The sequence below is a fragment of the Idiotropiscis lumnitzeri genome, chromosome 8, assembly GCF_059441095.1.
Source record: "Idiotropiscis lumnitzeri isolate Australia: NSW breed Sydney's pygmy pipehorse chromosome 8, RoL_Ilum_1.0, whole genome shotgun sequence".
NCBI lineage: Eukaryota > Metazoa > Chordata > Actinopteri > Syngnathiformes > Syngnathidae > Idiotropiscis > Idiotropiscis lumnitzeri.
Genome location: NC_142398.1, coordinates 4,184,582 through 4,207,712, shown reverse-complemented (window position 1 = coordinate 4,207,712; position 23,131 = coordinate 4,184,582). Strand labels below are relative to the sequence as shown.

The 23,131-nt window shown below is 51.3% G+C and overlaps 1 protein-coding gene across 1 annotated transcript; it reads left to right on the top strand.

Moving 5' to 3' along the window:
* Positions 1 to 19: 19 nt before the first annotated feature.
* Positions 20 to 15,547, top strand: c1qtnf6b (C1q and TNF related 6b). The gene is made up of 3 exons (XM_088302892.1): positions 20 to 197; positions 8,289 to 8,493; positions 14,754 to 15,547. Exons 2-3 carry the CDS (start codon positions 8,304 to 8,306, stop codon positions 15,299 to 15,301), a joined length of 738 nt encoding a protein of 245 aa, XP_088159018.1. The 5' UTR covers positions 20 to 197; positions 8,289 to 8,303; the 3' UTR covers positions 15,302 to 15,547.
* The last annotated feature ends 7,584 nt before the right edge of the window (positions 15,548 to 23,131 follow it).

Below are 23,131 nucleotides of genomic sequence, written 5' to 3'. Positions count from 1 at the left end.
GTTTGGGAGAGCCTCTGTAATGGGTTTGTGTGCGCGCGTGCGTGTGCGTGTGCGTGTACGTGTGCGTGTGTTCGTGTGTGCGCGTGGAGGACAAAGAGGCTGAGACTTTCTCCTCAGTTGTTCCTCCACGTTGCGGAGCACCAGAACTTCCTTTTCCCCTCTTCCTCTTTTTCTTGTTTCTTTTCTTGTGGTGAAAGGTAAGACACCCTACTTAAAAAAATCATTTTGTGCGCGTGCATGTACATGTATATTATTGCACGCTTTCGAGCGTGGAGGTTTTGCTCCGGCGTGCATACGTGGCCAAAGTGATGTTAGTTGATGCTGGCTTCTTGGGTGGCGTGCGGATGTTGTTGAATTGTGTTGTGACGTCATGAGTGCAGTGAATGACTCGTTCAAGGAACAGATCGGTTAAAATTCATTTTTTCTGCATTTGATTTGACAGTGTCTATAAAGGAATAAAAGTGTAAACATCAATGGCATCTGATTTCCTGAAGAAAAAAAAATGAAGAAGCCGATTTAGTATGAAAAAATGCAGCCATATTGGACATTTTGGACTTTTGGCTCCGTGTGATCGCTGTGACGTCACGTGTGCTTTACACTGTTCATTTCTCCCCTTTTTCCTAGGCTGAACATGAAACATGACGACAGGAGTGATATCTAAATATGATATGGGAACACTTGACAACGCCATGCTGCATTTTTATAGCACAATAGAGCTATGGTCGAAATGAACAGTCAAGAGTACAGTGTGCCGACGTCACGGGGATTACACGAAGTGGTCCAATGGCCAAGTGCCTGTGTGTTTTGATATTTGATTGCCTTAACCCCTTTTTTAGGAAAACTGATGTCTTTGATGTGTGCACTGTTATTCCTTATGCACACTAACTAATCAAATGCTGAAAATCAGTCTGTTCCTTTAAAACTAAATTCATATAGTCTGGAAAAAAATCAATCTTACGGTAAAATGTGAATACAAGACATATTTATATTTGAATAACAATAATAACAATACTGATGTATTATGTGGGGAATTTAAAATGGACAAAAACATTACCAATGTATTTTGTTATACAGCTGAAAGTGTGACTTGAGTCTCGGAAAATATTCTCTCTAAAAAAAAAAATACAACAATGGTCATGACTTCATTGTGAAAAATAGCGTTTTGATTTTTCTTTGACTGATTGGCTGGCCCTCAATCATGTTGCTTCTTTTTGCTGCAGTTGGCAACAGTGCAGAATGATCCAAATCTTGTTTGTTTATGCATAACAGCACAATCAACGCCATTCCTGACTTGCATCCAAATTGGAACTGCATAGTTTGCATGTTATCTACCGTGGAGGGCAGATGACCAAAGAGAGCTAACTTCATTCGTGACTATTTACATTCCTTTCCATTCTTTACTTCTAAAACGCGTATTTTAGGTATGTGTAAACATTGAATGAAAAGGTACGTCATGTTAAACTTGTTAGCCTCATTGAGATAGTTTTTTTTTTTTTTTTTGTTTAAATTTGCTAAAACTCGTACTATAAGATTATGGAAGAGTTGAATGTCATTGATGTTTTGGAAAACACATACCCGAACTTTAGGTACTCTATGTGGAACACTCTAAGTTATAGTTGATGTTTACAAAAGCATGAATGTTAGGTTTGTGGATTTTTTGTTGAATTCTAGATTTAATATTTATGAAAATACAGACATTCATCAGGAATGCTGCGGTTAAAACGCTCAAATTACTTTGATGTTTATGAAGAATGATGGTGTAGTGGTACACTCGCCCGAGTGGGTTCAGTTCCCACTCAGTGACGGTGTCTATGTCTGCCCTGTGACTAGCTGGCGACCAGTTCAGGGTGTAGTGCGCCTTTCGCCCGTAGTCAGCTGGGATAGGCTCCAGCACCCTCCCGCAACCCAGTACAGGATAAGCGGTGTGGATAATGACATGACAAGACATGAAGAATGAATGTGTACATAAGGTTGATTGAAGACTTGTTGAAGTTTTTTCTTGGTAGTTTCTAAAGTGTTTCTTACGTTTGTGTAAGACGCTAACTTATATCCGAAGTTTACCGTATAGTATGTTACATTTTGTAAAGATTCTAAATTGTCTTTGATTTTTAAAAAATATGATGAAAGGATGGAGTCACTGATGGTGTAGTGGTACACTCGCCTGAGTTGTGTGCGGGCAGCGTGGGTTCAGTTCCCACTCAGTGACGGTGTCAATGTCTGCCCTGTGACCAGTTCAGGGTGTAGTGCGCCTTTCGCCCGTAGTCAGCTGGGATAGGCTCCAGCACCCTCCCGCGACCCTGTACAGGATAAGCGGTGTGGATAATGAGGTCACTGATGGTGTAGTGGTACACTCGCCCGTGTTGTGTGCGGGCAGCGTGGGTTCAGTTCCCACTCTGTGATGGTGTCTATGTCTGCTCTGTGACTGGCTGGCGACCAGTTCAGGGTGTAGTGCGCCTTTCGCCCGTAGTCAGCTGGGATAGGCTCCAGCACCCTCCCGCGACCCTGTACAGGATAAGCGGTGTGGATAATGAGGTCACTGATGGTGTAGTGGTACACTCGCCCGTGTTGTGTGCGGGCAGCGTGGGTTCAGTTCCCACTCTGTGATGGTGTCTATGTCTGCTCTGTGACTGGCTGGCGACCAGTTCAGGGTGTAGTGCGCCTTTCGCCCGTAGTCAGCTGGGATAGGCTCCAGTACCCTCCCGCAACCCTGTACAGGATAAGCGGTGTGGATAATGACATGACAGGATGGATGGATGGATGTGAGGCGATTGAAAACTCTAAATTGCCTGGATGTTTATCAAAATGTTCATCATTTTTGTGGAAGAGTAAATTGTCTTTCATTGTTACAATAAAACAGATATGTGGGTTTTTCGAAGACTTCATTTATCTTCACTTTTGACAAAAGCAAGTATGTTAGTTGGAATTCTTACAAAAACACGGACATGTCGAGGACTAAGATGCCTTTGATGTTTACAAATAAAACGTATGTTTAGTTGATTGGCAACTCAAGTGATTTTTATGTTTACAAACCATTAAGTTCATTGAAAGTTTGTGTTTACGCAAATGTGTGTGCGTCACATAGCGGATGTTGCGCAGTGACGTTGTCAGTCACCGTTTGGAGTGAGTATGTTGACGTTCTGTCGGTGTCCCGATACTTTCAAAAACATGTGCATTCACTTTAAATGGTACACAGAGGAGAGCGCATTTAGCATATGGTTTGTGTTACGTAACCCCATGGACACACACACACACACACACCCCTACCCACACACACACACACACCCACACGAGGGGCGGCAACAATGTATTGACTTTATATATGTCGTTTAATAGCACGTGACGTTGGGGTAGTTTTTCTTTTCCTTTATTTTGTGTGTGGGTGCGTGTGTGTGTCTGTGTATAGTCAGATGTACAGTGTTGATGTGTAGTTGATGTTGTAGGTAAACGGTGAGCAGCAAAACTTGTGCCTGCACTTTGAGTTGCTTCTTATGTAAGGTGTGAGATGATAGATACAGTACATACACATCTCTTATTGTTCAGAATCAGAATCAGAAATCCCTTTATTGTCATTGTACAATGTGCAACGAGATTAGAGAGCTCCCCTCTCCAGTGCAATACAACAATAATTTAATCAAATATATAAATTAGATAAATAAAAGAATTAATAATGAGATGGAAAGTAATACAAAATTGGATAAATAAAAACACATTACGTTGCTGTTCGGCAAGGTAAGGGTGGTTGTGTGTGTGTGTGAGAGTTCAGAATGGTGATGGCTCTCGGAAAGAAACTGTTTTTCAGTCTATTAGTCTTTGATTTGATGTACCTGTAGCGCCTGCCAGAGGGCAACAGGTCAAACAGGTGTGAGTTTGGGTGAGTATTATCTTTGACGATATTGAGAGCTCTGCTGAGGCACCGGGTGGTGTAGATGTCCGACAGGGAGGGGAGAGGGCAGCCTATAATCCTCTGCGCCGTTTTGACTGTCCTCTGGAGCCTCACTCGGTCTGCCTCAGTGCAGCTGCTGTACCAGGTGGAGACACAGTAGGTCAGCAAACTCTCGATGGACGAGTGGTAGAAGGTCAGCAGCAGCTTCTTGTCCAGGTTGAATTTCCTGAGGACCATCAGGTAATGCAGACGCTGGTCGACCTTCTTTACCACTGCTGTGGTGTTGTGTGTCCAGGAGAGGTCATCGGAGATCTGTACTCCCAGGAACTTGAATGTGTGGACTTTCTCCACACATTCACCTCTAATGTAGAGGGGGGTGGCACAGTCTTGTTCCTCCTAAAGTCGATTTGTTTTTGCAATGTTGAGTTGCAGTCTGTTGTCCTCACACCAAGCCGTTAGTCTCTGGACCTCCTCCCTGTAGGCTGCCTCGTCAACTTTTGAGATCACACCGACCACTGTCGTATCGTCAGCAAATTTGATGATGGTGTTGTTACCGTGGGCCGGGCTGCAGTCATAGGTGTAGAGGGCGCATAGGAGAGGGCTCAGCACGCATCCTTGAGGGGAACCGGTACTCAGCGTTCGGGTGGAGGACGTGTAGGGGCCAAGCAACACAGTCTGGGGTCTGTTGGTTAGAAAGTCCTTAATCCAGATGCGTGTGAGGGCAGGGAGGCCGAGAATGTCCAGTTTGGAGATGAGGATGTCTGGGATGATTGTGTTGAATGCCAAGCTGTAGTCCACAAAGAGCATCCTGGCATAGCTCTGCTGTTGTTCCAGATGGCCCAGCACAAAATGCAGAGCAGTGTCGATGGCGTCCTCAGTGGATCTGTTTGCTCGGTATGCAAACTGGTAGGGGTCCAGTGTGGGAGGAAGGCAGTCCCTGATGTGCAGTCTCTCGAAGCACTTCATGATGGCTGGCGTGAGAGCAACAGGACGGTAGTCATTCAGGTGGACTGCGGGTGACGTTTTGGGGACAGGAATAATGGTGGATGTTTTCAAGCAGGAGGGGATGACTGCTTGAGCCAGGGAGTGGTTGAAGATCCTGCAAAGAACATGTGATAGTTGGTGGGCACATGCTCTGAGGACCTTGCCTGGTATTCCGTCGGGTCCAGTAGCTTCCCTGGGGTTAATAGCCAGGAGCGCATGCCTCACATCGTGTTCCTCTATGGTGAGTGAGGGGGAGTTGAGGCATGGAGTGCGGCGGTGTGACGGTTGGGGTGAGTCAAAGCGAGCAAAGAAGCAATTTAGCTCCTCTGCCAGCGCCGCACTCGGGTCTACAGATGTCATGCTGCCGCCTCGGTAGTTGTGGATGCTCTGTATGTAGACCCTTCCACACCTCCCGTGGTCTGTTGCTGGCAAGGTGGGACTCCAGCCTCCTCTTGTAGTCCGTCTTGGCTAGCTTAATGCCTTTTTTCAGGTCAGCACAAGCCACACGGTACAGGGCTCTGTCACCTGACCTGAAGGCAGTGTCACAGGCCTTGAGGAGAGAGCGAACCTGGCTGGACATCCAGGGTTTGGCGTTTGGGAAGGTCCATATGGTCTTGTTCAGGGACACAGTTTCCATGCAGAACTTGATGTAGTCCAGCACACATTGTGTGTAAACATCAAGGTCCTGATGATCAAAGAGTCCCAGTTGGTGTCTTGAAAGCAGTCTTGTAATTCACTCATGGCGGTCTCAAGCCAGGTTTTCACAGTCTTTGTGGTGGGCCTGAATCTGCATCTGAGAGGGGTGTACGCAGGTGTGAGCAGCAAGAACAGGTGGTCTGACTGGCCGAGGGGGGCGACTGGGAAGGCTCTATATCCGTGCTTGATGTTTGAGTACACATGGTCAAGAGTGTTGTCTCCCCTCGTTGGGCATTTGACATGCTGGTGGAACTTTGGGAGTACAGTCTTTAAATTGGCCTTATTAAAGTCTCCCACTACTAAGTGAACGCCATCAGGGTGGGCCCGCTGTTGTTTATCGATGACGCACGCGAGTAGCGAGAGTGCCGTGCTAGTGTTAGCATCAGGAGGGATGTAAACAGCAGTGACGAGCACCACTGTTAGCTCCCTCGGGAGGAAATAAGGCCGGCATTTAATGGACATGTACTCGATGTCGGGGGAAGAGTGCTTCTCAACTATCACGCTGTTGTTGCACCAGTTCTCATGCACGAAAACACAGAGCCCCCCAACCCTGCTTTTACCGGTGTCTCTCGTTCGATCCGCGTGATGCAGCGAGTGCCCAGCTAGCTGGATGCTAGCGTCGGGAACGTTGGCGTGCAGCCAGGATTCCGTGATGATGATCACACAGCTGTCTCGCACATAGCGGTTTCCCAGGATTGGTAGTTCCAGATCGTCGATTTGATGGACTACGGCTCTGGCGTTGGTGAGGTAGAGACTTGGCAGTGGTTGCTTGTGGGGCTGCTGTCGTAACTTTAGTAAGACCTGCAGCCCCGCTTCTGCTTCCTCTCCCTCCGTTGTCTGCGTCGTCTCCCGGTCCCGATGACAATCCACGGTGAGCTGGGCGGCCTCGCTAGTTCGTCAGGAATTTTGCGATCATAGCAAAATTCCTCTGAGATGGTCATTTTGTATCGATATCCAACGTCCACGATGTCCTGACGGGTATATCGATACTGTGCCACAGTTGGTGATAATAAGACAGAGCAAACATAATTAAAAGGTAATAAAGAGCACTGGAAGGGAGAGCCGTTAGCCGCTGCGTCCATGCGCGCCGCCATCTTGGCAAAAAAAAAAATTGGAATGATTTTTGTAAGGTTTCCAAAAGCTCTTTTTCACTTAGTCTTCTTCATGGTGCACTTTGTGGAAAAAAATGTTTGTCACCCATTTTATAATATATCTGTAACTTTAAAAGTTTTGGGAAGAAAACAGAAACTGTGCTTTTAAATTATTGACTGTGAATGAACCCAAAACTGCAGCAAACACAACAACATTGAACTAACAAAGATTGAAAGAAACCAAGAAACTAAATTCACATGAACTAATGAGACAAAGAGACACACCTAATGGGAGAAGTTTGGTAGACACATGGAACTGGGCTGACAAGAAGGGGAAATAAAAACCGAGTACACATGACATAAAAAAGGGACACAGGGAAAAAATGGCAAAACATGAGACAAAGCTAAATCTAATCAAAAAGAGTCTACCCCTAAGTGACTGAGTTTACAGAATGTCCCAAAATACAGAACAAAAGTAGTTCAGAACGGGGCCTAAGGGGGCCTGGATGTTGAGTTCAGGGCCCAACTATTCAGCCTTATCTGGTGGGCCTCTGGGAAACGAGACTTGAGGTGCCGGGCTGGTCAGACGTACAGCCAGGATGCCAAGAGTTTTTTGGAACAAGCGTTTGGAGCTGCTGTAGCACAGGAACAGAATCCTTGAGTTGCCACGGCGCGGGATCTTGAACCTGGAGCTGCCGTAGAATGGGTACAGGAACCAGGAGCTATCACGGGGCAGGAACGGGAACCTGGAAGTGCCACAGAGCAAGAATAACGTCTACATATCCCTCTTCAGCCTGTCGCCATTAATCAAAATGTCGTGTTTAGCTAGTGGGGCACATATAACATATTGAAAACAAAATGTTTGCCTTGAGTTCCCCTTTAAAGAAAATTATCTCCATTTGTCTGCTTCCAGGGTATAATCCACTTTGACATGGCTTGCCACAAGAAATATGGCAAAATATGGGGGTGCGTGAAGAAGCAAGTGCAGTGTGTGTCTGAACTAGGGAAGGTGAAGTAAGAAAACGGGTGGCACACAATAAGGTGACAAAATTGGCAGTGAACAAAGTCACTTGCGATCAGGGTGAGAAGGTTATGACTTGAAATAAGGGGTGGAAATGTATATGTTGCTTGGAAAAGACGGCAGAATTACGAGATGATAAAACTTTTCCTTTGCCTTGTCGGCTCCATTGACGACCACACTGAGTTCATAGATAGAAGGCCAAACAAGTGCTTAACTAAAGTTCAAAAGGAAAAGACAAGCAGGTATCAGAAAAGAAACTAATATAAACTGACTTAAACAGTAACAGTTTAACAGTAAACAGTAACAGTAAACTGGTTCCCAGCCAATCGCAGGGCACACGAAGACGAGCAACCACCGCTCTCACACATGGGGCCAATTTTGAGTGTTCAACCAACCTACTATGCATGTTTTTGGAATGTGGGAGGCAACCGGAGTACCCGTAGAAAACCCACGCAGGCACGGGGAGAACATGCAAAATCCACACCGGAAGGCCGGTGCCGGAATCGAACCCACGACCTCTGCACTATGAGGCCATCGTAAAAAACAAAGGGGGGTAAACGCTTGTGCACTCTTATATTAGAACCTTATTCCGCATGTGTCCATTTCATCGCAGGTGTCATTGTCCACCATGTCATCCTGTTTAAAATTCCTGTTCCTGTTCCTCCTGCCACTGGTATGCTGCCTTCCGTCACCATCGCGACCTACTTCACGTTACTGCCGCCGATGTTGTGACCACTTGGATCCCCACGCCTCAGCCTCTGCCCCCTACTATCGTCCCCCTGAGGTCCGCACCGTGGTCAACATGACCATCCTCAAAGGTAATTGGCTTTCAGTATCGTATCGATTTACATGGATGGGCTTCGGTGTTGACTGACCCAAAATCGCTTCATGTACACCAGTGGTGTCAAACTATGTAACTATGTATTAACGGCGGTTTGTTCACGGGTATGGTTTGATCTTATCACTAATACTAATAGAGGCACGTCACTGATAGGCGCCCCTCTGCTTCGTGACTGTCACCGGCGCCCCCACCCCCCGCCTCGCCCTGCGCGCTGCGCGCACACACAGTCACAGTGTCCAGAGCGCGCGCCCTCGAGAACGCGAGCGGCGAATGTTTACAATTCAAACGTCTGATGATGCTAAAGATGGAGAAGCAAAATAGAAAGTGCTCAGGGGCACAAAACCGAAAAACAAAGAGGGAGAAAGACTATACAGGCATGAAAACCAGCTTTTCAAAGTGGTTAAAACAGTTGGTAAATTGCGATATGTCAGCGTAGGAAGAGCCACACATGGCTCAATGAAACGTTCAATAAAAGTTTGAAATAAAAGTGTTATATTCTCCCCAAAAATGTATTTATAGGCGACATGTAAAAATGTTATCAATATTATTATTATTATTCATTTATTTTTATTTGGGAGGAGGCTGTCAGGGTTGAGGAAGATGAGGACCCAAACGCAGGGAAGCCAGGCAGGGGTAACTTAAAGGGCATTTATTAAACAGAAAACTAAGGCAAACAAGGAACTTGGAAAAACTAAACGACAGGAAACCAACTACAGGGAGAGGCGACAGGAACTGGCGACAGGAACTGGCAACAGGGAAAGGCAACCGGGACAAGCGACAGGGACAATCGACACTTAAAATGACAATGAACCAACAAGAACTGAAAGCAACCAGGGAACTAAATACACACAACTTGACGAGACAACGAGGAGCACCTGGACAAGACACGGAGGGTTGGACGGACCGGATTGGTTAACACAGGGGCTTGGGTAAACGAGCACAGGTGGAAACAATAGACAAGACGAGACAAGACACATGAACAAGGCCAAAACATGAAACCAAATACTAAACCAAAAATAACAAATACAAATTATGACAGTACCCCCCCCTTAAGGGACGGATCCCAGACGTCCCAAACACAAACAAAAGAAAACTGTCCAAAATCAGGGTGGGCGGAAGGGGGCCAGGAGGCGGGACCACAGTCCGCAATCAAGGCTGGTCAGGCGGGCGTCCGGGAGGCCAGACCAGCGAGTCCAGCCGTGGCCCTTCAGGCGGCCGTCCGGGAAACCAGACCAGGGAGTCTAGCCGTGGCCATTCAGGCGGGCGTCCGGGAGGACAGACGTATAAGTCCAAGGGCGGCCATTCAGGCGGATGTCCGGGATGACCCGAACGCCGCATGGAGTCCGCTGACGAGGCTGAGACGAGACGCGGCGGCGGGACGCCGGATGCAGCCGAGACCGGAGCTTGGAGCAGCGGCTGGTCGTCGAGCCCCGCCGAGACAGGAACGTGGAGCGGTGGCCGGTCGTCGAACGCCGCCGAGACTGGAACGTGGAGCGGCGGCCGGTCGTCGAACCCCGCCGAGACAGGAACGTGGAACGGCGGCTGGTCGTCGAACCCCGCCGAGACAGGAACGTGGAGTGGCGGCTGGTCGTCGAACCCCGCCGAGACAGGAACGTGGAGCGGCGGCGCTTCGTCGGGCGCCGCTGTGGCAGAGACGAGAAGCGACGGCGGGTTGTCATCCACCGCCCAGGCAGGAAACTGGAGCGCCGGCGGATCGTCGAGTCCCGCCGAAAAAGGAGCTTGGGGCGACGGCGGATCGTCGAGCACCGCCGAGGCAGCGACGGGAAGCGACGGCGTGTCCTCGGGCGCCGCCCGGACAGGGATTTGGAGCGGCGGCGGGCCGGGCGCAGCGGGGACAGGGACTTGTGGCGGACGCAGGACGTGCTCCGTTGGAACAGGGACTTGTGGCGGACGCAGAACGTGCTCCGCCAGAACAGGGACTTGTGGCGGACGCGTGGCGTGCTCCGCCGGAACAGGGACTGGTGGCGGACGCAGGGCGTGCTCCGCCGGAACAGGGACTGGTGGCGGACGCAGGGCGTGCTCCGCCGGAACAGGGACTTGTGGCGGACGCAGGACGTGCTCCGCCGGAACAGGGACTTGTGGCGGACGTAGGACGTGCTCCGCCAGAACAGGGACTTGTGGCGGACGCAGGGCGTGCTCCGCCGGAACAGGGACTTGTGGCGGACGCAGGGCGTGCTCCACCGGAACAGGGACTTGTGGCGGACACAGGACGTGTTCCGCCGGAACAGGGACTTGTGGCGGACGCCGGGCGTGCTCCGCCGGAACAGGGACTTGTGGCGGACGCAGGACGTGCTCCGCCGGAACAGGGACTTGTGGCGGACGCAGGGCGTGCTCCGCCGGAACAGGGACTTGTGGCGGACGCAGGGCGTGCTCCACCGGAACAGGGACTTGTGGCGGACGCAGGACGTGTTCCGCCGGAACAGGGACTTGTGGCGGACGCAGGACGTGCTCCGCCGGAACAGGGACTTGTGGCGGACGCAGGGCGTGCTCCGCCGGAACAGGGACTGGTGGCGGACGCAGAACGTGCTCCGCCTGAATAGGGACTTGTGGCGGACGCAGGACGTGCTCCGCCAGAACAGGGACTTGTGGCGGACGCAGGGCGTGCTCCGCCGGAACAGGGACTTGTGGCGGACGCGTGGCGTGCTCCGCCGGAACAGGGACTTGTGGCGGACGCAGGACGTGCTCCGCCGGAACAGGGACTTGTGGCGGACGCACGACGTGCTCCGCCGGAACAGGGACTTGTGGCGGACGCACGACGTGCTCCGCCGGAACAGGGACTTGTGGCGGACGCACGACGTGCTCCGCCGGAACAGGGACTTGTGGCGGACGCAGGACGTGCTCCGCCGGAACAGGGACTGGTGGCGGACGCAGGACGTGCTCCGACGGAACAGGGACTTGTGGCAGACGCAGGACGTGCTCCGCCGGAAGAGGGACTTGTGGCGGACACAGGGCATGCTCCGCCGGAACAGGGACTGGTGGCGGACGCAGGACGTGCTCCGCCGGAACAGGGACTGGTGGCGGACGCAGGACGTGCTCCGCCGGAACAGGGACTGGTGGCGGACGCAGAACGTGCTCCGCCGGAATAGGGACTTGTGGCGGACGCAGAACGTGCTCCGCTGGAACAGGGACTTGTGGCGGACGCGTGGCGTGCTCCGCCGGGACTGGTGGCGGACGCAGGACGTGCTCCGCCGGAACAGGGACTTGTGGCGGACGCAGGACGTGCTCCGCCGGAACAGGGACTTGAAGCGCTGGCAAGGCGCCGGAACGGGGGTCAGCAGCTCTCGGGAGGCCAGAACGGGCCCCAGCAGCTCGGGGGGAACCGGGACGGGGCTTATCAGCTGGCGGGGAGCCGGAACGGGACTCATCCGCTGGCGGGGAGCCGGAACGGGGCTCATCCGCTGGCGGGGAGCCGGAACGGGGCTCAGCAGCTGGGGAGGAGCCGGAACGGGGTTCAGCAGCTGGCGGTGAGCCCGAGTGGGACTCTGGAGGCTGCGTGGTTTGCTGCAGCTGGCGAGGAGCCGGGACGGGACGCTGCAGCTGGCGAGGAGCCGGGACGGGAGGCTCCAGCTGGCGAGGAGCCGGGACGGGAGGCTGCAGCTGGCGAGGAGCTGGGACGGGAGGCTGCAGCTGGCGAGGAGCCGGGACGGGAGGCTGCAGCTGGCGAGGAGCCGGGACGGGAGGCTGCAGCTGGCGAGGAGCCGGGACGGGAGGCTGCAGCTGGCGAGGAGCCGGGACGGGAGGCTGCAGCTGGCGAGGAGCCGGGACGGGAGGCTGCAGCTGGCGAGGAGCCGGGACGGGAGGCTGCAGCTGGCGAGGAGCCGGGACGGGAGGCTGCAGCTGGCGAGGAGCCGGGACGGGAGGCTGCAGCTTGCGAGCAGCTGGGTCGGGAGGGTGCAGCTCGTGAGGAACCAGGTCGGGGACCTGATCCCTATCAGCCTGCCGCCATAGGGATTCAGGGGAACGGGAGACGCGAAGGACACGAGGGACCGGGACTACAGGGGCTGGTGAACGTGAGCTATGAGACGCAAGGGGGACGTGACAAGGTGCGGAAACCGACAGTGGACGAGGTGAACGACGTGGCCGTGATTTACGTGACTTTCGTGATTTAGGGCGAGGTGAACGACGCAAGGTAACGTGTGAGGTGGTCTCAAAAGGGTCAAAAGAAAAAGGGGACAGAAATTGTTCGGGGGGAGGAAAGTGACTGGACCTAACAGAAACCGGGTCGCGCTGGGCATCTAAAAGGTTGTATATATATTCAAAATCATACTCATGATCCGAGTCAACTAAAACGTGAGGGGGTGAAATAGCAGGGTGTTCAAAATCATCTTCAAAATCAGAATCGATAAGGTGGGGAGGTTCGACAGGTGGGTAGTCATTATCGTGATCGTGGAACGAAGGGGGAAAAACAGACATAGAACGAAAAAAGGAACCTACGTGAAGGGGGTGGGGTTGGTCGGCAGGCTGAGGCGGGTACCAGCTTGGGCGGTGACGGCGAACTCGTCGCCGTGAGCTTCCTGCTGGGTCCAGTATGGGTTGGTTCATTCTGTCAGGGTTGAGGAAGATGAGGACCCAAACGCAGGGAAGCCAGGCAGGGGTAACTTAAAGGGCATTTATTAAACAGAAAACTAAGGCAAACAAGGAACTTGGAAAAACTAAACGACAGGAAACCAACTACAGGGAGAGGCGACAGGAACTGGCGACAGGAACTGGCAACAGGGAAAGGCAACCGGGACAAGCGACAGGGACAATCGACACTTAAAATGACAATGAACCAACAAGAACTGAAAGCAACCAGGGAACTAAATACACACAACTTGACGAGACAACGAGGAGCACCTGGACAAGACACGGAGGGTTGGACGGACCGGATTGGTTAACACAGGGGCTTGGGTAAACGAGCACAGGTGGAAACAATAGACAAGACGAGACAAGACACATGAACAAGGCCAAAACATGAAACCAAATACTAAACCAAAAATAACAAATACAAATTATGACAGAGGCGCCTGTTATGTGTCAGCATACCCCCCAGAAAGTAGGTAGTTGCTCCCCCCAGTGCCCAAATTGAAGCAATATCTCCACATATTGGCCTTTCTCTCCCTCATAATTGACAAGACCAACTTCCATGCCGACTGGTTGAAAAACGTACTTGGCGAATATACACGTCCACGTCAGTGAATGAGTCAATACAGAGCGACCACAAAGGTTGCAAAGCGCAGACTTTTGAGACTCCCTCTGAAGGTGGGAAATTGCATTTCAAACCATCTTTCCGTGTGGTTTATACAGAATGGCAGTGAGTTTGACAAGGGAGAGAAATATGAGTGGAGATGAGGATTAGGATTTACAAGCAGGTCAACGCCATCCAACATCCTGATTGGCGGAGTTGCTTTTATAAGAATGTTTCATGAGTGTTTCAGAACAGAACCTGCAATTCAAATCATGTGAGCATTCACTTCTACTTGCGCCGAGAGCAACAATATTCGCGCAAGCCACAAAAGGAGTCTGGAACGTTGGAGAGTCCAACTTTTGATTGCCGGAACCGCAGATTGACGAAGAACATTCTGGGTGACCGCAAGATAACCAGAGCACTCGGATTAACAGCAGAGCACAACAAAATGGATGCAGGCCTTAAAGGCTTTAAGGCATTAAGGCAACTGGTTTTATGAACATTCCATCCAGGGTGAACATTTTCCATTTATTGTGTGTGGAAACAAAAAAACATGAAGCCTAAAATGTTATGGTTGAAGCCAAGCGTTAGAGTTTAGGTTTTGGGTTAGTGTATGGTTTAGGTTGACATCGATGACATCATTGAAATGAAAAAGTATATTAGATAAAGAGTAAAACTTACTAAACTTTTTAAAGAGTAAAATTAAACTTCATTAAAATGGAAAAATAGGTATAAAAAAAAACTTAATGGAAAATACAAATGATTTAAAAAATGATTGGAAAAATAAAATACAATGACAAAAAATACAATTTAAACTGAAAAACCCAAAACTATTATAAAGTAAACCAAATAAGAAGAACGCAATAACAACGAAACACAAAGACAATAAAAAGTACAAATCAGAATAAAAAAGTGAAAAACTACTGACAGTATTAAAAATGAAACAATTACTACAGAATAGCCTCGTTACTCATGGCAAATAAAAATTGGCACATTCACCCATCCTTGTCTTGTCTATATAATCTTGTCTTTGCTGCACCTTGACGCAGGCGATAAAGGCGACAGAGGAGACAAGGGCACGCCCGGCAAGCCCGGCGCCGAAGGCCTCTTGGGCCCACCAGGACCGGCGGGCCCCCAGGGCATCAAGGGCCAAGCGGGTACCCCGGGGGACCCCTGCAAGATCCCGCGCGCCGCATTCTCGGTGGGCCGGCGCAAGTCCCTGCACAGCGTGGACTACTACCAGCCGCTGGTCTTCGACACGGTCTTCGTTAACCTGCACGAGCACTTCAACATGTTCAAGGGCAAGTTCTACTGCTACGTGGCTGGCGTCTACTTCTTCAACCTTAACGTCCACACGTGGAACTTCAAGGAGACTTACCTGCACCTCATGCGCAACGAGGAGCAGCAGGTGATCCTGTACGCGCAGCCCAGCGAGCGCTCCATCATGCAGAGCCAGAGCGTCATGATGGACCTGCAGCCAGCCGACGAGGTCTGGGTGCGCCTCTACAAGCGTGAGCGCGACAATGCCGTCTACGGGGACGATGTGGACGTTTACATCACCTTCAACGGGTACCTGGTGAATCCAGCCGGACAGTGAGACGCCTCTGGTCCCCGGAACTGGACTTGCCGGAAAAATGCAATCATACTACAAAAGGCACGTGTGGCAAAATACATGCTTTGCACAGTAAATAAACCCCTTACATTAAATAAAAAAATACTTTTTCCCCTCTCGCAAAAATGCCCCAATATGGTCCTTTTTGAAAAATTAGACCGTTCTCCTGGAAAAAACAAGAAATTCCCCACCAAAAACAATAAGAATTTTTCTTGCTGCTTTTTAACAATAATGGATGGCCGAGTGGTCTAAGGCACTGCGTTCAGGACCCAGTCTCCCCACGAGGCGTGGGTTCGAATCTCAAATTTCCCCATTGTGGGACTAATAAAGGGAATATTATTATTATTATAAAAGATTTTTTGGGGGAAAGGCGCACATTCTTTCTTGAAATAAATATCCTGTGAAAAGTGTTTATTCTTTCGTGAAAAAATGCACCACATTCATACGTGTGTGTGTGTGTGTGCGTGTCTAAAAGTATGTTTGATTGTTTTCAATTTGTTTTGTTTGTTTTTCCACCCTGGTGTTGATCCTAGGTAAGCTACAGCTCACTGGCGCATCCTGGTGGCGGTTTTCAAACTGCAGGCATTGACTTTTATGTTCAAAATAAATGCTTGTGTGTTCCATGAAAAAGTCGTTTTGCGGATTATGAGGTGGACGTGTTTACCAGTTGTCCACCGTGCCGCCATCTTTCAGAACATGATGGACAAAGTCTCAAACAGGAAGCCAGTCATTTTGGTCACAATTTTGATGAAAAAGGGGCTTAGAATGTAAGAAGAAAAAAAGCAGCTCCTGTCTCCAGTTTAACTGATAAACTTGAAATTTGGTGGATGTGTCTAGCAGAACTAGATGTGCAAACACGCACCCATGCTCAATTTCGAACAGGAAGTCAACCATTGTGGTCTGAAACAACTGTTTTGGGGGTAAATCTAAGAGATATTCATGCCTTCAAAGTTAAAAAAAACAACAACAAAAAATCCCCAGACTCCAGTTTAATCAATCGACACGAAATTGTGTAGACATGTCTTGAAAAAGTCACATGAAAAAGTCTCATCAAAGTCTGAAAATGAACAAGAAATCACACGTTTTGGTGTGAAGCTGTCATGACCCGTTTCGTTTCATGCCTTCATGTGTTTGTTTTTGTGTCTGCCCAGATGACGTGGGGGCGTTCTCATCCTGTCATGATTGCTGTCTATTTAAACGCGCCGCGCTGACGGTTCAGCGTCGGATTATTCCCTTGTTCATGCCATGCTCCAAGTGTCTATTCTCGCCATTGTTCTGTGCTTCACGTGTGTTTTGACCTCGTTTCCGCCCATCGACTCCGTCTCTAGCCTTTGCCCTTCTCGGCCGTGTTCGCTCGCCAATTGGCACCTCTTACCCTTCCGCGGTAAGCTATTTTCGTTCATCCTTGTTTTCTTGCCTTTTGCAAGCTCTTTTTGTTCTTGGCGTTTTTCTCCTGGTGTGGACCCCCCACCAGCACCTTCGGTTCTACTCTCGGCACCTCCCTTCAGTTCTAGTCATTGTGCTTATGTAATTGGTGTTCTCTGCCGGAACAATAAATTCCTCGCCAACATCTCTTGCTTGTCCGTGTCTGCGATTAAAGAGTCCACCTCGGCGTTTCCGGCGCTGCCGGAGACGCCCCCCTTACAGAATAATCCGACCATGGACTCTGCGGACTCGGACAAACTTTATAGAGCTCTAGCCAGCCAAGGACGGCTGGTGGGACAGCAGTCGACGGAGCTCGCGGAACTCCGCAACGCCGTCGGCCAGCTGGCCCACCGCCTGGAACATCTGGACGCCCACCTTGGCAGCCTCCTGCCCGGCACTGCCCCGTGTTCCGCCCCGACGGTCACTACGACCGGGCCTTCCCCACCTGTGTCTCACGTGCGGGAACCAAATTTGCCTCACCCCGCCCGCTATGGGGGCGAACCAGGCCTTTGCGGCCAGTTCACTCATCAGTGTCGCTTAATCTTTGATCAGCAGCCACTTAGGTATGCTCATGACAGTTCCAAGGTGGCGTTCATGATGAGCCTTTTGACTGGTCAAGCTAGCGCTTGGGCCATGGCCGTGAGCAACGCCCGACCGGACCTCCGGTCGTCGTTCCCGGCGTTTTTGGTGGAGTTCGAGCGCGTTTTTCACCACCCGACTCAGGGGAAGGAGGCGGGGGTGAACTGTTCGACTGCACCCAAGGCGACCGATCGGTGGCCGATTACTCAATTGCCTTCCGCATTCGCGCCGCCGAGAGCGGTTTCAACGACTGTGCTCTACGAACATTATTCCGCCGTGGACTTAGTTCGGCTCTGAAGGACGAGCTCGCCGTCCGCGAGGATGCGTTGCCCCTGGAAGAGCTCATCGGTTTGGCCATCCGTCTCGACAACCGTCTGCGCGAGAGGCGCCGGGAGAGAGGAGCGGAGCGGCCACGTCGAGAGCCGGAGCGGCAGCTGGTTCCGGCTCCCCGCACCTTCGACGAGCCTATGCAACTAGGCGGTGGCCGGCTGGACAGGACTGAACGGCAGCGGCGGTTCCAGTCGGGTTCCTGTTTCTACTGCGGCTCACCGGGTCACCGGATCTCCGCCTGCCCTACACGTCCCCCACGCCGGTCGCCACCCGACCAGACCCAAGAACCTTGTAAGTCGACTACCGACCACCCCGACCCGCCTGAGTTCCGCGAGGAGGTCGCAGAGGCCGAGAATCCGGTCTCCGGGGACTGTCAAACCGAGACCCCGAAGAGACTTGAGGTAGACGGCGAGATATTGGGGGTGGGGGGAAGCATCCGAATTCGGGCTCTGGTTGACTCGGGAGCTGACGACTGTTTTATCGATCCTGGGCTGATCGCCAAGTTAGGCTGCGAAGTCAGGGAGCTCGAGAAGTCTGAGCGCGTTTGCGATTTAGACGGACGACTCCTGGCAGACGTTAAACGGGTTACGCAGCACCTTACTTTAAAGTTATCAGGAAACCACGTGGAGAGACGGTCTTTTCTTGTCATGCCCTCGCGGCCCCGATCGTCCTCGAGCTTCCCTGGTTGAAGTCCCATCAACCGGCAATCGACTGGGGCAGGCTATCCATAGACAATTGGAGTCCTCATTGTTACGCGCATTGCCTGCGCTCGGCCGAGGAGGGGTTAAGCCCTCGGGTCGCACCGCCCGAGAAAATCTGTTTAGACGGTGTTCCACAGATTTATCCCGACCTCCGTGCCGTGTTCAGCAAGGATAGGGCCCAGTCCCTACCGCCCCACCGTCCCTACGATTGCGCGATCGAGCTCGTTCCGGGCTCTACCTTGCCGGCTGCCCGCTTGTATAAAATCTCCCAGCCCGAGCAAGAAGCCATGAGGGAATACATAACCAACTCCCTCACTGCGGGACTGATTAGGCCCTCGAAGTCTCCGGTGGGCTCGGGGTTCTTTTTTGTAGAAAAGAAGGATAAGACCCTACGCCCGTGCGTGGACTACAAAGGGCTAAACAAAATCACGGGCAAGAATTGCTACCCACTCCCGTTACTAGATTCCGCTTTCGCTCCGCTGCAATCGGCAACAATTTTCTCAAAACTCGACCTGCGATCCGCATATCATTTAGTAAGGATTCGGGAGGTGGATGAGTGGAAGACCCCGTTCAAGACTTCTTTAGGACACTTTGAATACCTGGTCATGCCGTTCGGGCTGACCAACGCACCCCGCAGTATTCCAGAGTCTCATTAACGACGTGCTACTCGACATGCTCAACATTTGTTGTTTTGTCTATCTGGACGATATTTTGATCTCCTCCCGGTCAGTGGAGGAGCACCACCGACACGTCCGGGCCATATTACAACGACTATTAGAGAACCGACTCTACGTCAAGGCAGAGAAATGCGAGTTCCACACCAGCTCGGTCCAATTTCTAGGGTTCGTCGTGGAGGAGGGGCAGATTAAGGCCGATCCGGCCAAAACCCGCGCCGTGTTAGAGTGGCCGACTCCCACTACCCGAAAGCAGCTGCAGCGCTTTTTAGGATTTGCGAATTTTTACCGGCGCTTCATCAAAGACTATAGCCGCCGTGCGTTGCCCCTTACCCGCCTCACGTCCGTCAAGACCCATTTCGCGTGGGATCCTGCGGCAGAGACTGCCTTTGGTGACCTCAAGCGCGCGTTCACAAACCCGCCTGTTTTGCGTCACCCTAACCCCGAGTTGTCCTTTGTTGTAGAGGTGGACGCATCCGATTCGGGAGTGGGGGCGGTGCTGTCCCAGCGTTCTCCAGTCGACCAGAAGCGCCATCCCTGCGCCTTTTTCTCCCGCCGCCTCACTCCGGCCGAGGCCAACTACGACGTGGGAAATCGGGAACTGTTGGCTGTAGTCCTCGCCCTGCAGGAATGGAGACACTGGCTGGAGGGCGCCCGCGAACCGTTCACCGTGTACACTGACCACAAGAACCTTGCCTACATCCGAACCGTCAAGACACTCAACCCACGACAGGCACGATGGTCCTTGATCCTCGGCCGATTTGACTACACGCTAACGTACCGACCGGGGTCCAGGAACACCAAGCCCGACGCGTTGTCACGCATCCATGACCCGGTCGAGGAAGAACCTGGACCCGACTGCGTAATTCCAGACCACCGCCTGGTGGGGGCCGTTCGGTGGGAGGTCGAGTAGCGGGTTCAGGAGGCCCAGGACGAGGCCGGCGCCCCGTCCGGCTGCCCTGAGGGCCGGTTATACGTGCCGGACTGGTTGCGCCCCGAGGTGCTCGATTGGCGCCACTCCTCCCGAGTGGCGTGCCATCCCGGCGTTCGCCGCACCCTCTGGCTCATCGCCCAACGCTTCTGGTGGCCGGAGATGACGAAGGACATCACCGACTTCGTCAAGGCCTGCCCCGCCTGCGCGTCGAGTAAGGCGTCGCATCAACCCCCAGCCGGACTCTTGCACCCCTTGCCGATACCGCCACGACCCTGGTCTCACATAGCCCTGGACTTCGTCACGGGCCTGCCTGTCTCGGGGGGCAAGTCGGTCATACTCACCGTTGTTGATCGCTTCTCCAAATCGGCCCACTTCATCGCCCTTCCTAAGATTCCGTCAGCCCTAGAGACTGCCAACCTGCTTGTCCTGCATGTTTTCAGGCTTCATGGACTGCCGAACGACGTGGTGTCCAACCGTGAGCCGCAATTCGTGTCGCGGGTATGGAAGCGCTTCTGCCGGTCCCTGGGGGCCACATCGAGCCTGTCCTCCGGCTACCACCCTCAGTCCAACGGACAATCCGAAAGGGCCAACCAGGACCTGGAGGCCGCCTTACGGTGCGTGTGCGCCGATCAACCGGCTACCTGGGCTGACCATCTTCCATGGGTGGAGTACGCGCACAACACACTGGTGTCGTCGGCTACCGGTCAGTCCCCTTTTATGATCGCCTACGGCTACCAGCCGCCGCTGTTTCCGTCACAGGAGGGGCTGGTTGAGGTCCCATCCGTCCAGCTACACCTGAAGCGGGCGCATCGTGTTTGGCGGGGGGCCAGGTCGGCCTTGTCCCGCACCTCCGAACGCAATCGACGGATCGCTGACCGCCGTCGACGCCCGGCCCCGACGTACCAACCCGGAGACAAGGTATGGCTGTCCACCCGCAATCTCAACTTGGCGGGAACTTCCCGCAAACTAGGGCCAAGCTTTGTGGGTCCACTGGAGGTGGACTCGATCGTTAACCCCGTGGCCGTCAAGCTCAAGCTCCCACCCACCATGAAGATCCATCCCGTCTTCCACGTGTCCCTGCTCAAACCAGCCTCATCGTGCCCTCTGGTTCCTCCATCCACCCCACCTCCGCCACCGCAAATCATCGAGGGCGGTCCTGTGTACACGGTGCGGGAGATCTTGGACTCTAGGCGCAGGGGCTTCCAGTACCTGGTCGACTGGGAGGGCTATGGACCGGAGGAGCGCCAGTGGATCCCCCGCTCCTGGATCCTGTGTCCCGACCTCATTCGGGATTTCCATGCCACACACCCGGGCAAGCCTGGTGGTCCGCCAGGAGGCGTCCGTTAAGGGGGGGTACTGTCATGACCCGTTTCGTTTCATGCCTTCATGTGTTTGTTTTTGTGTCTGCCCAGATGACGTGGGGGCGTTTTCTCCAGCACCCTTCCCTGTCATGTCGTCACGGCTGGAGAGGCGCGCCCACCTGCCACGCACCTGAGTCTCATCCTGTCATGATTGCTGCCTATTTTAACGCGCCGCGCTGACGGTTCAGCGTCGGATTATTCCCTTGTTCATGCCATGCTCCAAGTGTCTATTCTCGCCATTGTTCTGTGCTTCACGTGTGTTTTGACCTCGTTTCCGCCCATCGACTCCGTCTCTTGCCTTTGCCCTTCTCGGCCGTGTTCGCTCGCCAATTGGCACCTCTTACCCTTCCGCGGTAAGCTATTTTCGTTCGTCCTTGTTTTCTTGTCTTTTGCAAGCTCTTTTTGTTCTTGGCGTTTTTCTCCTGGTGTGGACCCCCCACCAGCACCTTCGGTTCTACTCTCGGCACCTCCCTTCAGTTCTAGTCATTGTGCTTAGAATTAGAATTAGAATTAGAAATCCCTTTATTGTCATTGTACTCAAGTGTGCAACGAGATTAGAGGGCTCCCCTCTCCAGTGCAATACAACAATAATACAGACAAATATATAAATTAGATAAATAAGAGAGTGCAATGGAATTTAGTACTGAATAGGGTGGTGTCAAGTTTCTGTCCTTTAAAAGTGAGACCAGCAATATGGTGGGAATTTTGTATTGGGTGGCCTACCTTATGAAATGATTAATGAAGAGCAATGACAAGTTCAAAGTTCAACAGCCACGCCACAATATAAAAGCTGGGTCAAAGTTGCGTGGCTGGTGACTCAGGCGGTGATAATCATGCCGGATCAGGTGTAAGCAACCTTTTGGACTCGAGGGCCACATTTCATTTGCAAAACCGACACGTGGGCCACAACATTCTTATGAATAAGAAGTATGATGAAAATAATCTATTGACACATTTTTTAATTCACTCAATAATTTTGAACTCTATGAAATTTAAAAACTACTTTCTTGCAAGATTGTGCGCTTTTAAAAATAATTTTCATACCACAAATTCCAACATCAGAATCATAATATTGCAACGTGGTTTGTCTTGAAAGTGAAAGATGGGATGGGATGCACAGTTTTTTTTGTATATCTTTGTTTGAACAAAAATATACATTTTCTTCTTGAATTTTCTTTAAAACTTGACAGAATTTGCAATTTGGATGTAATGTATTAAAAAAACACAACTTGAACTTGTTTTCTCAAATGTACAGCATTCTTTTCCATTAAACCCAACTTTCTAATTGGTAAAAACACCAGTTTTCCTTAGAATAATTAGACTTTTTATTATGAAACAAATCTTAATTTACTCGCAATATTAATACTTTTGTCAAGTATTACAAAAAAGATCATTTATTCAATTTGAAAGATCCTCGCAAGATTCTGAACTGTAGTACTCTAAATTGTCTAACTCTAAAACAAGTAAATAAAAGAGAAAAAAGACTTAATTGTAACATTATGACTATCATGACAAGTGGCCAGTAGCGGATCAAGAAACTAAGCTCATTTAAAATTGAACAAAAATTTATGACATCTTTCTTGAAGCAAGTACATTTGACTTCTCAGGTGCTTGTGGGGAGGTTTGCTGCCACCAGCTCAGTAGTTAGCTCATTTTTTGTTTCAACAATATCACTACAAGGTGTGTTGTGAAGAATTAAGAGGCGGAATGAATCCATCCAATATTGGAATAAGGATATGTGACATAAAAAGATGTGGAAAAAGTAAAATGCTTGTCACCCACACACAGGCACACCCACACACCCGCACGCA

Excerpts from the sequence above, each read along its gene's own strand:
- c1qtnf6b (XM_088302892.1), top strand. The coding sequence starts at position 8,304 with ATGTCATCCTGTTTAAAATTCCTGTTCCTGTTCCTCCTGCCACTGGTA. Across the intron at positions 8,494-14,753 it reads CAACATGACCATCCTCAAAG|GCGATAAAGGCGACAGAGGA; the intron begins GTAATTGGCTTT and ends ACCTTGACGCAG.